The sequence below is a fragment of the Schistocerca gregaria genome, chromosome 5 (assembly GCF_023897955.1).
Source record: "Schistocerca gregaria isolate iqSchGreg1 chromosome 5, iqSchGreg1.2, whole genome shotgun sequence".
Lineage (NCBI taxonomy): Eukaryota > Metazoa > Arthropoda > Insecta > Orthoptera > Acrididae > Schistocerca > Schistocerca gregaria.
Window position 1 is genome coordinate 312,921,322 of NC_064924.1, and position 17,232 is coordinate 312,938,553.

Sequence of the window (17,232 nt, forward strand, 5' to 3'; positions counted from 1 at the left end):
TTCGATAACATTCCGCCATTTTAAGCAGAGGGTCTTTTTTTACAGCGTTTTGAAACTGGACCTTAATTGTAATCATCCTGTGCTTTTTAGAGACGACGTATAATTGTGCAACCTCTTGCCACACCACTTCATAGACATTTTAAGGAGAATCTCTTTTTACTATGATGAAGATTTTAACTGTTCGCTTTAAAACGTTACCTGGACGTCTTCACTGCATACAAGCCAGTTTTTCTCCGCCACCAGTTCCCTCGTCACTGAGCGTGCCAATTACAACCACAAATCGCGCCAGAAGTAAATACAACCTTGTTCCCTGCCTTATGTTGATGATTACTAAAGCAGTGCATTTAAAATAGTAAACTTCGCTTGAAAGTTGAACAGTAATTTACACTTACTTTATTTTGCATTGTATTTCAGTATCTATACACATAAATAAAACATTCAAAAATATTGAAACACAAAGCTGTGACCACAGCTTTTTAAAGCTACTTTCATTAGTAAGTATCGATTAAAACTACTTCAATATTCAATAAAGTGCAGTGTCATAAGGAAAATTTAAATTTTTTGTGTAGTTATCTATATTATACACATCAAAAAATGTTGTGCATCACTTCGGTTCTGAGAGTTCCGGAACCTGTACAGAAAACTGGAATATGGATCAACATAAACATCATTTCCGCCCTTTTTATTGCTCATAAAAACCACATATTGCATCTTGTACCACCATACATCGAGACCTTCAGGAGTGGTGGTCCAGATTGTTGTACACACCGATACCTTTGATACCCATTAGCATGTCCTCTTGCATTGATGCATGCCTGTGTTCGTCGTGGCAAATTATCCACAAGATAATCAAGCCACTGTTGGTCCAGATTCTCTCATTCTTCAACGGAAAATCGACGTAGATCCCTCAGAGTGGTTGGTGGGTCACGTCATCCATCAACAGCCCTTTTCAATCTGTCTATGAAAACGAATGCCTCGCCAATATGCTGCCGATATGGTTGCTCTATAAATCGGAGGATGGCATTCACGTATCGTACAGCCGTTACAGCGCCTTCCATGACCATCAGCGGCGTACGTTGGCCACACGTAATGCCACCCCAAAACAGCAGGGAACCTCCACCTGGCTGCACTCGCTGGACAGTGTGTGTAAGGTGTTCAGACTGGTTGGGTTGCCTCTATACACGTATCCGACGATTGTCTGGTTGAAGGCATACGCGACCTTCATCGGTGAAGAGAACGTGATGCCAATCCTGAGCGGTCCATTCGGTATGTTGTGGGGCCCATCTGTACCGCGCTGCATGGTGTCGTGGTTGCAAAGATAGACCTCGCCATGGACGTCGGGAGTGAAGTTGCGCATCATTCCGCCTACTGCGCACAGTATGAGTCGTACACGATGTCATGTGGCGGCACGAAAATCATTACTCAACATGGTGGCGTTGCTGTCACGGTTCCTCTGGCCCATAATCCGTAGGTAGCGGTCATCCACTGCAGTAGTAGCCTTGAGCGGCCTGAGCGAGGCATGTCATTGACAGTTCCTGTCTCTTTGTATCTCCTCCATGTCCGAACAACATCGCTTTGGTTCACTCTGAGACGCCTGGACACTTCCCTTGTTTAGAGCCCTGCCTGGCACAAAGTAACAATGCGGATGCGATCGAACCGCAGTACTGACCGTCTAAGCATGGTTGAACTACAGGCAACACGAGCCGTGTACCTCCTTCCTGGTGGAATGACTGGAACTGATCGGCTGTCGTATCCCCTCCGTCTAACAGGCGCTACTCATGCATGGTTATTTACATCTTTGGGCGGGTTTAGTGATATCCCTGAACAGTCAAAGGGACAGTTTCTGTGATACAATATCCACAGTCGACGTCTATCTTCAGGAGTTCTGGGAACCGGGGTGATGCAAAACTTTTTTTAGATGTGTGTATTATCGTTACGTTACAAAATCTCAACATATTTCATCGCAGTTCATCGGCATTTTCAGCTGTGACGAACACACTGCTGAGCTCTGACTGAAGTCTCCTATTAATGCAGTCTAAATAAGAAAAGCGCAACCGTGATGTCACCAAATTCGGTGTGACCTACAGCAAATATTTCCTGATCGGCAGAGGGATGGACAGCTACACCACATATAGAACGATGAACCAAGGATTTCAGCGCACTCTCAAAGGCCGTAATTCCTGTTATGATGTGGACCAATCAGCGAAATCTGCAGTGGCCTAGCCTTATCTCAGTAAAAGCCCCAGTATGAACCACAAAAATAAAAAATAAATCTCTCAACATTGCTTCGTTTTGCGACAGCGTAATTAAAGGAGCTGTGCAAATTCGCAGTGCGACAGATCTTGTGAGCAGAGATACAGGGTTCCATCTTAGCTCTGCATGGGATCCAGTGCTAGCAATATTAAAGTCAAAAAACCTCAAAAGATAACTTTGGTCATAAAATGTGCGTCTGTACAAAGATCTATGTGCGAAGCATACAACTACCATCGTCATACCTTAGCAAAAGATCTGGCCGAGGATGGAAAATTATGGTCCTTTGTAAAACGCTTAGCGGGCCTAAGGATTACACCCAGTCACTCGTTGACCAGTCTGATGTGGCAGTAGAAGACAGAAAAATGAAAGGCAAAGTTTTAAATTCCGCGATTAAGAAATTGTTCTGGCAGGAGAATCATACAGACACACCATCATTTGACCATCACACAGACATCTGGTCTACATAGTAACAGGCATCCCTGACGGAGAAAAACAGCTGAAAGAGTTGAAAATAAGTAAGTCGCCCGGAAGGATGGAATCCAAGTTCGGTTTTACAAAGATTACTTCATGACATTGGCCCCTCGCTTAACTAGAACTTATCGCGAATCTCTTGCCCAGCGCAAAGTCCCAAGCGACTAGAAAAAAGCAGGGTTGACCCAAGTGTAACAGAAAGGGAAAAGAAGGGAGCCACAAAATTAGACCAGTATCATTAACGTAGGTCTGCTGCAAAATTCTTGAGCATATTCTAAGTTTGAATGTAATAAATGTCCTTGAGAGAGAACATCTTATGTCGAAAAAGCAGCAAAGATTTAGAAATAACCTCTCATGCGAAACTCAACTTGCCCTTTTCTCGCGCTATATCATGCGAACCAAGGACGAAGGGAAATAGGTAGACATCCGGAAAGCGTTTGAGCAGTGCCATACTGCAGACTGTTAACGAAGGTCCGAGCTTACGGAACAGATTTTCGTATATGCGAGGGGCTCGAAAACGTTTTTAAGTAACAGAACCAAGTACGTTATCAGTGAGTGATCATCAGAAACAGGGGTATCGTCAGGAAAGCCCTAAGGAGGCGTGATAGGACCGTTCCCTTTCTCTATGTAGACACATGATCTGACGGATAGGGTTAGCAGCAATCTGCGGTTCTTTGCGGATGATACTGTGGTGTGAGGGAAGGTGTCGCCGTTGAGTGAGTGCAGGAGGATGCAAGACGGCTTAGACAAAATTTCAGGCTGGTGCGACGAGTGGCAGCTAGCTCTAAATGTAGATATATCTAAGTTAATGTAAACGAGTAAGAAAAGCAAAACTCCGATGTTTGAATGCAGCATTAGTAGTGTCCTGCTTGACACAGTCACGTTCTTCAAATATCTGTATGTAGCTTTGCGAAGCGATACGAAATGGAGCGAGCATGTGAGGACTGTGATAGAAGAGGCGAATGGTCGACGACGGTTTATTGAGAGAATTTTGGGAAAGTGTGGTTCATCTGTAAGGACTGCACGTAGCTCGCAAATGCCACTTATTCTTGAGTACTGCTCCTGCGTTTGGTATCTGCACCGGGTCGTATTGAAGGAGACATCGAAGCAATTCAGAGTCGGGCTGGTAGATTCATTAACGATAGGTTCGAACAACATGCAAGTATTACGGAGATGCTTCGGGAACTCTACGGTTTTTGCCTTGTACAGCCCCTCCAGTACCAAAGAATTCATTCCCTAATTTCTTAACAGATGTCCCAACATTCCGTCCCTTCTCCTTGTCAGTTTTTTCCACATATTCCTTTCCTCTCAGATTCTGTGCAGAACCTCCTCATTTCTTACTTCATCAGTCCACCTAATTTTCAACATTCGTTTATGGAAATACATCTCAAATGCTTAGATTATCTTCTGTTCCGGTTTTGCCCCAGTTCATGTTTTCGCTTCCACACAATGTTGTGCTCCAAACGTACATTCTCAAAAATGTCTTCGTCTCAGATTAAGGCCTATGTTTGATACTAGTAGACTTCTCTTGACCAGGAATGCCCTTTTCCAGTGCTAGTCTGCTTTTGATGTCCTCCTTGCTACGTCCGTCAAGTGTTATTTTGCTTCCTAGATAACAGAATTCCTTAAGTCATCTACTTCGTGGTCATCAGTCCTGATGTTAAGTTTCTCGCTGTTATCATTTCTGCTACTTCTCATTACTTTCATCTTTCTTTGATTTACTCTCAATCCATATTCTGTACTCATTAGACTGTTTATTCCATTCAGCAGATCATGTAATTCTTCTTCACTTTCACTTACGATGGCAATGTCATCAGCGAATCGTATCATTGATATCCTTTCACCTTGAATTTTAATCCCAGTCCTGAACCTCTCTTTTGTTTCCCTCATTGCATCTTCGACGTACAGATTGAACAGTAGGGGCGAAAGGCTACATCTCTATCTTAACATCCTTTTTAATTCGAGCACTTCTTTCTTGGTCGTCCATTCTTATATTCCCCTCTTGTCTCTTGCACATTCTGTGTATTACACGCCTCTACCTATAGATTACCCCTATTTTTCTCAGAATTTCGAACATTTTGCACCATTTTACACTGTCGAACGCTTTTTCCAGGTCGACAAATCCTATGACGTGTGTTGATTTTTCTTTAGTCGTGTCTCTATTATCAACCCCAACGTCAGAATTCCCTCTCTGGCACCTTTACCTTTCCTAAAGACAAACTGATCGTCATCTAACACATTCTCAATTTTCTTTGCCATTCTTCTGCATATTATTCTTGTCAGCAACTTGAACGCATGAGCTGTTAAGCCGATTGTGCGATTATTCTCGGGTTTCTCAGCGCTTGTAGTCTTCAGAATTGTGTGGATGATAATTTTCAGAAAGTCAGATGGGATGTCGCTAGACTCATGCATTCCACACATCGTCAATAGCCGTTTTGTTGCCATTTCCTCCAATGATTTCAGAAATTCTGAAGGAATGTTATCTATCCATTCTGTTTTATTTGCTCTTTGTCTCTTAAATTCTCATTCAAATACTGAATCCCCTATTCTTTCTAAATTTATACCTGTTTCTTCTTCTATCACATCAGACAAATCTTCCCCTTCTTAGAGCCCTTCAATGTACTCTTTCTACCTATCCGCTCTCCTCTGCATTTAACAATGGAATTCTCTTTGCACTTCTAATGTTACCACCCTTGCTTTTAATTCACCGATGGTTGTTTTGACTTCCGTATATGCTGACTCAGTCCTTCTGACAATCATTTCTTTTTCAATTTCTTCACATTTTTCATGCAGCTATTTCGTCTTAGCTCCCTGCACTGACTGTTTATTTCATTCCTAACCGATTTGCATTTCTGTATTCCTGTATTTCCCTGAACATTTTTGTACTTCCTTCTTTCATCGATCAATTGGAGTATACCTCCTCCTCTAAGCCGCACAGGGTAGCCGCGCGGTCTAGTGCGCCTTGCCACGGTTCGCGCGGTTCCCCCCATCGGAGATTCGAGCCCTCCCTCGGGCATGGGTGTGTGTGTTGTCCTTAACGAAAGTTAGTTTAAGTTAGATTAAGTAGCGTGTAAGCCTAGGGCCCATGACCTCATCAGTTTGGTCCCATAGAAACTTAACAAATCCTGTAGTCCACCTCCTCTTGTGATTCTTCAGCCGAGTGTCCTCTATTACTAGCTGAAATTTTTTACATAAAACAATTAGTAGTCCTCCTCTCTCATTTCTTGTCCCAAGCCCATATTCTCCTGTAACAGTTTCTTCTACTCCTTCCCCTACAACTGCATTCCACTTCCCCATGACTATCAGATTTTCCATCTCCTTTTACATACTGTATTGCCCTTTCAGTATCCTCGTATACTTTCTCTATCTACTCATTTTCACCTTGCGACGTCAGCCTGTATATCTAAACTATCGTCGATGTTGGTTTGCTGTCGATTCTGATAAGAACGACACTATCACTCAACTGTTCACAGTAACACACTCTCTGCCCTACGTTCCTATTCATAACGATTCCTACTACCGTTATACTATTTTCTGCTGCCGTTGATATTACCCTATACTCATATGACCAGATAGCCTTCTCTTCTTTCCATTTCACTTCACTGATCTCTACTGTATCTAGATTGGGCCTTTGCATTTCCCTTTTCAGATTTTGTAGCTTCCCTGCCACGTTAAAAGTTTTGACACTCCACACCCCGACTCGTAGAACGGTAGCTTTACGAAAGAAACTTTCTGGCAGATTGAAGCTGTGTGCCGGACCGAGACTCGTGGCCGTTGCCTTTCGTGGGCAAGCGCTCTACCATCTGAGCTATCCAAGCACGACTCGCGACCCATCCTCACAGCTGGACTTATGCCAGTACCTCGTCTCCTACCTTCAAAACTTCACAGAAGCTCTTCTGAGAACCTTGCAGAACTAGCACTCCTGGAAGCAAGGATATTGCGGGGACATGGCTTAGCCACAGACTTTGGGATGTTTCCAGAATAAGATTTTCACTCTGAAAAGGTCCCGCGTTCGAGTCTTGGTCCCTCACACAGTTTTAATCTGACATGAAGTTTTATGTCAGCGCACACTCCGCTGCAGAGTGAAACTCTAATTCTGGACGTTAGCTTTTCGTTGGTTATTCAATATTTTTCTCTTGTTCACCTCCCCCTTGCCGATCCCCTCCCGGAGGTCTGAATGGGGAATTATTCCGGAATCTCCAGAATGAGATTTTCACTCTGCAGCGGAGTGTGCGCTGATATGAAACTTCCTGGCAGATTAAAACTGTGTGCCCGACCGAGACTCGAACTCGGGACCTTTGCCTTTCGCGGGCAAGTGCTCTACCATCTGAGCTACCGAAGCACGACTCACGCCCGGTACTCACAGCTTTACTTCTGCCAGTATCCGTCTCCTACCTTCCAAACTTTACAGAAGCTCTCCTGCGAAACTTGCAGAACTAGCACTCCTGAAGTTTTAATCTGCCAGGAAGTTTCATATCAGCGCACACTCCGCTGCAGAGTGAAAAATCTCATTCTGGAAACATCCCCCAGGCTGTGGCTAAGCCATGTCTCCGCAATATCCTTTCTTTCAGGAGTGCTAGTTCTGCAAGTTTCGCAGGAGAGCTTCTGTAAAGTTTGGAAGGTAGGAGACGGATACTGGCAGAAGTAAAGCTGTGAGTACCGGGCGTGAGTCGTGCTTCGGTAGCTCAGTTGGTAGAGCACTTTCCCGCGAAAGGCAAAGGTCCCGAGTTCGAGTCTCGGTCGGGCACACAGTTTTAATCTGCCAGGAAGTTTCATTCCGGAATCTGTTGCCAATGGAGAGATCAACACAAAACTTTTTCAATAACAGGCCACGTGCCCTGTGGATACACATGGTATGTCTTTAATGCAGTGGTATCCATTGCCTTCTACATCCTCATGCCGTTGATCATTGCTGAGTCTTTCTCCCTTGGGGACAGTTTCCCATCCCAAGGACAAGAGAGTGTGCCCTGAATTTCTGTCCACTCCACCGCCTTCCTTGACAAGGCCGTTGGCAGAATGAGAGTGACTTCTAACGCCGGAAGTCTTCGGCCGCCAATGTTGATTATTACTCGAAATTTAATCGGTAACGGATTTCGAATCCGGGACCGAGATTTGATTACTAACCAAATAGGCTACCCTTAGACCACGGGTACACTCAGCACACAGCGAGCCCACGCAGGCAAGCTGTAAATGTGGCCCTAAACGAAATCGGTGCCGGAGGTCCGTCCGTTTACACACAGAGGATACAAGTACACACATCAAAAAAAAGTTTTGCATCTCCTCGGTTCAGAGAGTTCTGGAACCTGTACAGAAAATTGTAATAGAGATCAACCTAAACATCATTTCCGCTCTTATTTCCTCTTGAAAAATGCACATTACTTATTGTATCACTATACAGCGAGACCTTAAGAAGATGTGATCCAGATTTCTGTATACACCGGTACCTCTAATACCCAGTAGCTCGTCCTCTTGCATTGATCCATGCCTGTATTTGTCATGCCATACTATTAACAAGTTCATCAAAGCACTGTTGGTCCAGATTGTCCCACTCCTCAACGGCAATTCGGCGTAGATCCAACAGAGTGGTTGATGGGTCACGTCGTCCATAAACAGCCCTTTTCAATCTATCCGAGGCATGTTCGGTAGAGTTCATCTCTGGAGGACATGCTGGCCACGATAGTCGAACGATGTCGTTATTCTGAAGGAAGTCATTCAAAAGATGTGCACGGTGGAGGCGCAAATTTTCTTCCATGAAGACGAATGCCTCACCAATATGCTGCCGTTATGGTTGCACTATCGTTCCTAGGATGACATTCACGTATCGTATAGCCGTTATGGCGCCTTCCATGACCACCAGTGACGTGCGTCGCCCCCACATAAAGCCACCCAGTAACATCAGAGAACCTCCACCTTGCTGCACTCACTGGACAATTTGTTCAAATGGGTGTGAAATCTTATGGGACTTAACTACTTAGGTCATCAGTCCCTAAGCCTACACACTACTTAACCCAAATTATCCGAAGGACAAACACACACACACTCATGCCCGAGGGAGGACTCGAACTTCCGCCGGGAGGACAATTTGTCTCAGGCGTTAAGCCTGACCGGGTTGCCTCCAAACACGTCTTCGACCATTATCTGGTTGAAGGCATATACGACCCTCATCGGTGAAGTAAGGTTATGCCAATCCTGAGCGGTCCATTCAGCCCATCAGTTCCAGCAATCCGTACCGCGCTGCATGATGTGGTTGCAAAAACGGACTTCGGCATGTGTGTCGGGAGTAAAGTTGCGCATCATGCAGCCTATTGCTCACAGCTTGAGTCGTAACACGACGTCCTGTGGCTGCACGAAATGCATTATTCAACGTGGAGGCGTTGCTGTCATAGTTCCTCCGAGCCATAATCCGTAGGTAGTGGTCATCCATTGCACTAGTAGCCCTTGGGCGGCCTGAACGAGGCATGTCTTCGACAGTTTCGGTCTCTCTGTATCTCCTCCCATGTCCTAACAACATCGCTTTGGTTCACTCCAAGACGCCTGGACACTTCTCTTGTTGAGAGCCCTTCGTGGCGCAAAGAAACAATGCAGATGCGAACGAGCTGCGGTATTGACAGTCTAGGCAATGTTGAGCTACAGACAACACGAGCCATGTACCACCTTTCTGGTGGAATGACTGGAACTGATCAGCTGTCTGACCCCCTCCGTCTAATAGGCGCTGCTCATGCATGGTTGTTTACATCTTTGGGCGGGTTTAGTGACATCTCTGAAAAGTCAAAGGGACTGTGTATGTGATACAATATCCACAGTCTACGTCTATCTTCAGGAGTGATGCAAAACTATTTTTGATGTGTGTGTTACTATTATTTTATACTCGTAGGCACATTTTGCGCACTAAAAGAGAAGATGATGGCTAGTTAAATTTTCTAGGGGCGAGGGATAGGCTGCAACAAACTGTAACCCGTTCACCCCAGAACGAACTCTGGATCCATGCCTTTGTCACAATGCACATCCGACTGGCTGCCACATTCCTGCCACGTGCATTTTCTCAGCGGCGGACAGGATCCCCCTCACATAAAAATAAGTTCTTTTCCTCTTCATGTGCTGGGGTATCACAATGTGGCAGGTAGCCGTGACGAGGCTCCAGCAACAGCTGAGCGAGTGCCGCCGCCTGAGCATGTGGGCGACCGCCTTCTGGCTGTGGGTGTGCGTGTACGGCGTCACGCACTGGTGCCTCGTCCCCCTCATCATCGGCGACAACTCGCTGCCTTTCGACGCTCTCTACCTGTTTGACGCCAGCCAGCCGCCGCTAAGACAGATAAGTAAACTAGTTTGGTTCCTGCATTTCTGTTAATGTTACATGAAACTATCTGTAATGATTCTGTTAATCAAATAACACTAGCCTCACACTTCGAGAAAAATGTAATAGTCACAGTTCCAAAGAAGGGAGGTGTTGGCAATTGAGAATATTACCGAACTATCTGCTCAATAAATCATGGCTGGAAAATAGTATTACGAAATATTTGCAGAAGAGTGGGAAGACTGATAGAAGCTAACCTAGAGGAAACTCAGTGTGGACATATAAAGCATGCTGACCCTACGACGTACACGAACTGGATTCAATTGATAGTGATAAAGGAATCGAACTACTACGTCGTCATTCCCTCCATCCTACATACGTCAAGCTGGGAAAAGTCCTAAAGGGGGAAGAACACAGAAGAGAAATCTTGATGAAACCAAATGTAAAGGAGAGTCAATAAAACCAAGAGACACAAGCAAATAGAAGTGAGAGAAGGGCAAGAAAGTGAATGTGGGTAAGTTTCTCCATCCAGAAAGCTACTGAAGGTCCCCGGGGCATTTTAGGTGATTGGACACCCACCCTCTGCACCTGACCAGTGTTTCCTCACCTCCACTCTTCACAAGAAAACTAGAAATGTGGACAGGTTGGTAAAATCTTAGGAAACAAAACGACATCGAAATACTAAACAAATGACGCAAAAAATAAGAGGAACTGAAAAAGTGGGAAGGCAGGGCCCGGATGGACTACTGAGCAAGGGCAGCCGCAGGCCCTATGGGCGTATCACGCAACAGGACAGTTCTCCAATTCCTCGAGCAGCTAACAAGGTCAGTGGGCCCTACCTCTCAAAGAGGAGTATAAACCACCTTCAATGGTGAAACGTAAAGCCAGATCAGCCACTTTGGAGTAGTCCGCTAGCACCAGAGGCAGTGTGTCAGCAAGTTTAAGGTTTACCATAAGGCAGCGAACTTGGGGCAAATCCATAGGCTGTGGGCCACCATCAGTTGGGCACCACACTGAGAGTGGGATTGATCCTTGTGTCTTAGGATGTGGACATAGGTCAGCCAAGTGTGGTCAATGTGAAGCTTACAGAGAATGGTGCATTGTGTGTAAGAAACACAAAGCAAAGACTGCCACATAGTGGCCTCCTTAATTGCTAACATATAGTTTGGATAAAGAAGAGTACGCCAATCCATGTTCTAAGTGTCCAACAACTGACAACATAGAGCTGACCAAAGGTACAATTTCGGTATCCCCATCTCCAAAGTCAGCACCCTGATGGAAAACTTGGCTAACCAGTCAGCACATTTGTTTCGTGGGATACCAAAATGATGTGAGATGCAGACAAAGACGACTGATTGTCCAGCTTGAGGGACAACGAGTGAGTGACGAGGGCGGCACTGGTCGATAGTCTGAAGACCACTTATGGGGCCACTGCCGATTAAGAACATCTCGCTGCCACGATAATGAATGTGATTGAGGGCTTGAGCAATGGCAACCAATTCTCTAAGGAATATATTGCATCCAGTCGGCATAGAGTGTAGCTAATTGTACCTTGCATGTGTGTAGGCAAAACCAGTTCGACCATCGACTGTAGAGCCATCAATGTATATTACTTCTGAACCTATAAATGCATCAAGGATGTCCAGAAACAGGCAGCAAAAAACCATGAGGTCAACAGGATATTTCTATCCGAAGGCTAGGTCTAGACAGATCCAAGGGCAGAAAACACATCATCTAGGCATACCCGATTGTCCCCTGGCAAGAGGCGATAGTGAGGGAAGTTGGAGTTCAGAGCAGGGACACTGCATGCAAACTGTGATCACGACTCCAGGCATGAGGCTCTGTTGTGGACGGTGGATCTCCCCACCGGCAAAGATAACACAGTAGTTCAGATGCTCAGGGGAGCAGTGAATGTGTATCACATAGCTAAGCAGTGTTGTTGTCTGCTGCACTGTAGTGAAAGGACCCCAGCCTCTACAAGTGGGCCGGCCGCGGTGGTCTCGCGGTTCTAGGCGCGCAGTCCGGAACCGTGCGACTGCTACGGTCGCGGGTTCGAATCCTGCCTCGGGCATGGATGTGTGTGATGTCCTTAGGTTGGTTAGGCTTAAGTAGTTCTAAGTTCTAGGGGACTAATGACCACAGCAGTTGAGTCCCATAGTGCTCAGAGCCATTTGAACCATTTTGAACCTCTACAAGTGGACTGTTCGCAAAGATGGTCCACAAGGCACCTGTCGCAATCAGACCCCACCATTTTGTTGGGTCCAGCAACTGTAGTGCTGAAAGGGATGCTGAGCCATATGCCCATCAAAATGGGACAGGATCAGAGCTTTGTGAAGCAACACAAAAGTATATAGCTGTCTGCACCCCAGCTGCTGTTACTGAGGCAGCGAAGAGTATTTAGGTGTGACCAGTATGTTTGCTTAAGCTGATGAAAATGGGGAATTCACGTCAACTGGGCATAGAAGACCAGTCCCAAAAAGTAGTAAGACTGCAGCACACTGAGCAACTGATCGTTGATGGTTCAAGTGGCTCTGAGCGCTATGGGACTCAACTGCTGTGGTCATCAGTCCCCTAGAACTTAGAACTACTTAAACCTAACTAACCTAAGGACATCACACACATCATGCCTGAGGCAGGATTCGAACCTGCGACCGTAGCAGTCGCACGGTTCCGGACTGTGCGCCTAGAACCGCGAGACCACCGCGGCCGGCAACTGATCGTTGAGTAAGGTTTCTAGTTGTAGATGGACAGTGACAGAAATACATGATGCATGTCTTGGCGTCTAAAACCTGGAAGGCATGGGTGAGAGTCCAGGATTAGACCTTCAGTGCAGCACTCCGCAGTCAACATTCAGCAATACCCACAGTGGAAGAGCAACAGTAAATGCAAAAATAGTTAACATACAGGGAAGGTGACACTGTAGGCCCTACAACTGCAGCTAGAGATGTAATAGACACTATAAAAAGGGCACAACCAATGAAGAACAATGTGGGACCCCATTCCCTTGTATTGTGGGCGCAGGGGGGGGGGGGGGGGGAGGGGGGGGGGGAGGGATACTGCAGGAAACTATGTGACAAGAAGTTCCAGATAAAACCTGGGAGTGCGTCCCAGAGACTCCACTCATGCAGGGTACCAAGTATGTGATGACACTATGTGGTGTCATAAGACTTTTCCACGTCGAAGAAAATGGTGATGAAGTGTTGGCGCTGGGCTAAAGCTGAATGGATATTAGACTCCAGGCAGACCAGATTTTCAGCAATAGCCTGGCCTTGGCATCCCTATCACAACACAGATCAAGCGCGCTGAAGAGTTTTTACTCACTGAACAGAGTATTATATGGCTCTCTGTGATATGTAATGACATGTAAGTAAACTTGCTCTACTCTGTGTTTGAGAACAGAAAATGCAAGTTGATAATTGTCAGATGCAGAGATTCTAGCATAATTCAGAGTAACATATTCAGCGACCGAGTCTGAGTCAGTGCAGACAATACCATTCACAGAGAGACATCGGGTGAACCTGTGGTATCTGGTGTCCACAGATACATCAAACATTTGCCCAGATCTGCGAAGAAGGGGAATGCAATCCAACGTAGTAACATACGATTCCCAGCATTCTAGTTTCTGTCGTTTTATTAGGTGGAAGACCTGGGCACAGTGCCATTTAAAGACAATGAAGTGCTCCGTTGATATATGTGGCTTATGTGGTTGGAGAGCCCATCGGTTTCTGAAGTCCACCAAATACCATCCAATGGCGGGATCCCAAAGAACAAGGGTTTGCTAAGTCTATGGGCGATAGAATGTCTGCAGTTGTACTCTGTTCAACCACATCAATACTTCCATGTGATGGGTGCTAAAGATGACAGCAGAGGCAAAAGCATTCCAATCACCATTGTTGAGAGCCCATCTGGGTAAATGTCCAGGTGAGTTGATGGTGAGGGAGGGACATGACAATCGGAAAATGATCACTGTCACATAGGCCGTCATGAAGTTTCCACTAGATGGGAGGGGAAGACTAGAGGTGCAAATGGCAAGATCAATGGCTGAATAACATCCATATGCTGGACAGAAGTGTATGGGGGCACCTGTATTCAAGAGATAAAGGTCAAGCTCTGTGAGCAAAGTTTCGTTAGCTTTACTGTGGCCAGTGGTCATAGTTACACCTCACAAAGGGTTGTGGGCACTAAAGTCAGCCAAAATGAAGAAGCGTGGTGGAGCTGACACATCAGTGCAGACTAAGTAGTGTGAGACAGTCTGCCATCAGAAGGGAAATATACATTACAGGTGGCAAAATCCAGAAACATCCTTACAAAAAGAGCCAAAGCTTCCAAATTTGTAGTAAGTGCCACATGGTTTGCTCTAGCCAGATTCCAGGATGTGCATTCAAACTCCAGCCAACGTTCTGTCATAGCCAGCTCGACTCTTAAAGCACAGACGTTGGGGTCTGGAACGAAGTTAATGCTCTAACTCATCCCAAACGTGTACCATTGGGTTCAGATCGAGACCCTCTGTAGGCTAGTGCATTTCAGGAATGTTATTGTCCACAAATCATTGCCTTACAGATGCTGATTTTTCGCAGGCTACACTGTCATGCTGATGAAATCAACCATTGTCTTCTAAGTGCTCATCTACTGGACGCTGTACACAGCGCTGTAAAACGCATTCATATTCTCCTGCATGTAACTTAACCACGAAAAACACCCCTATACTGTAACACTACTTCTTCTGTACTTCACTGTTGGCACTACACATGATGGCAGGTAACGTTCTCCAGGCATTCGCCAAACCCAGACCCTACCATCGGGTAGCCATAATGTACAGCGTGAATAATCACTCCATATCACCTGTTTCCAGTCGTGGCGTCGCTCTTCACATCCCCGCAAGCATCTCTTAGCACTGACTACTCGAATCTGTGGCGTATGTACCCCATTCTTTTTTTAACTCCTTGCGTACAGTAATACCGGGGTGTTATAATTAAAGTTTCCCTATTTAACACATTGTAACACGGAAACTAATTAATGTACGAGTACCGAACTTGGTAGCATTAATGTCAAGGACATGGCTACTATAAATAATGCAGAATCAGGTCACTTAACACACTTTCAATGTGTTACAACAGTACATCATACCATTAAATACCGTTACTATTACTGCTACAAAAGGGGTTCAGAACGGCACCCAGAAGAGTCTGAAAGCGCAGGATTGCATTTTGCATAGTAGAAAGAAGCATGTCCTTGGGTATGCTGGCTACCTCTGTTAATATGCTGCGCTTCAGATCAGCACACGTGTGAGCGTTCCCCTGGTAAACACTGATCTTCAGATGGCCCAACAACCAGAAACTGAAGGGGAGTGAGATCAGGTGATCGTGCATGCCAAGCATTTGCAGACGATCCGCTGATAAATCGATCGTCTCAGAGAAGCAGGTTAACTTCAGGAGCGATGGCCGGCCGCGGTGGCCGTGCGGTTCTAGGCACTTCAGTCCGGAGCCCCGTGACTGCTACGGTCGCAGGGGACTGATGACCTCAGATGTTGAGTCCCATAGTGCTCAGGTCCATTTGAACCATTCAGGAGCAATGTGTGGTGGGGCCCCATTTTGCCTGAACACTGTTGAGTTAAACGCAAAAATGCTCAAATGTGTGTGAAATCTTAAGGGACTTAACTGCTAACGTCATCAGTCCCTAAGCTTATACAGTACTTAACCTAAATTATCCTAAGGACAAACACACACACACACACACCCATGCCCGAGGGAGAACCTCCGCCGGGACCAGCCGCACAGTCCATGACTGCAGCGCCCTAGACCACTCAGCTAGTCACGCGCGGCTGAGTTAAATGCGTCTCTCTACTGTAGGACGGGTATGACATGCTGATGAAGCATAACGTAGTAACGCTGGCCAGTCACAGTGCACGTCTCTGGTCCTTGAGTACCAACCTGTTCAAAATAGGAGCCAATGATGAACGTAGCCATAAAGCCAAACAATACATATACACGTTCACCATACAGAGGAGCTTCATGCACAGTGACTGGAGGTGAAGATTCCCACACTCGGCAATTCTGTGTTTTCACCTCATCCGTCAGAGAAAAATGAGCTTCTTCTGTCCATAGGACGGTTCAGGGGCAGCTTTCATCAACTTCAATCCTTGCGAGGAAGTGTAGAGCGAGGTCAACACGTCATAGCGAGTTCTGTGGTGGAAGCTGTTGTACAATGTGCATCTTGTACGGATACCATTTGAGAATGGTTCGATGCACATTCTGTACAATGGGCCACGAGATGTTCAGCACAGCATACGCAGTGCTTAACGATCGGTAACTGCGAGCAGCGTTGTCTGCCATAGCAACAGCGCATTCATCAACCACCTGTGTTGTGACTGGTCGTCGGCCTCTGCCCGGACCGACGCCCAGTTCTCAAAAAATGGTTAAAATGGCTCTAAGCAGTATGGGACTTAACATCTGAGGTCATCAGTTACCTCGACTTAGAACTACGTAAACCTAACTAACCTAAGGACATCACACACATCCATGCCTGAGGCAGGATTCGAACCTGCGACCGTAGCAGCCGCGTGGTTCCGGAATGAAGAGCTAGAACTGCTCGGCCACAGCGGCCGGCGCCCAGTTCTCCAAGTGATTCGAACTACTTCATCATGCTCCAAACAGCAGATGGAGAAAGAGGTCCCTTCCATGATCCTTTCAGCCGGCGATATTCTCGAAGTGCAGCCGCAACATTTTTGTTGTTTTGATAATGTAGCTTCAGCATTAACGCCCTGCTCCTTTTGCCCAAGCTCATGTTGACACGTCAACAATTGCACTGCAACTGGTCAGGTGTGTGAGACTATGAATCACGATGACTGATCGCAGAACCTGGTGGCGCTGTGAAGCATGGAAATCATGCAGCCCGTACTCTGGACATTAATGCTACCAAGTTTGGTACTCGTGCGGTAGTTATTTTCCGTGTTATAACGTGTTACATTGGGAAATTTTAATTATAACCACCCGGTAGTAGCAGCTGGACTCATGGTAGTGCCCGCATCTCGTGGTCGTGCGGTGGCGTTCTCGCTTCTCGCGCCCGGGTTCCCGGGTTCGATTCCCGGCGAGGTCAGGGATTTTCTGTGCCTCGTGATGGCTGGGTGTTGTGTATTGTCCTTAGGTTAGTTAGGTTTAAGTAGTTCTAAGTTCTAGAGGACTGATGACCGTAAATGTTAAGTCCCATAGTTCTCA

General features: G+C 46.0%; 1 protein-coding gene across 1 annotated transcript in view; it reads left to right on the forward strand.

Annotated features, from left to right (window-relative positions):
- Positions 1–17,232, forward strand: part of LOC126273327 (odorant receptor 47a-like) — a 120,216-nt gene that overhangs the window by 21,509 nt on the left and 81,475 nt on the right. Inside the window, exon 3 of the mRNA XM_049976873.1 lies at positions 9,845–10,048. Within this exon, the coding sequence (XP_049832830.1) occupies positions 9,845–10,048 (204 nt within the window). The remainder of the gene's footprint in view (positions 1–9,844; positions 10,049–17,232) is intronic.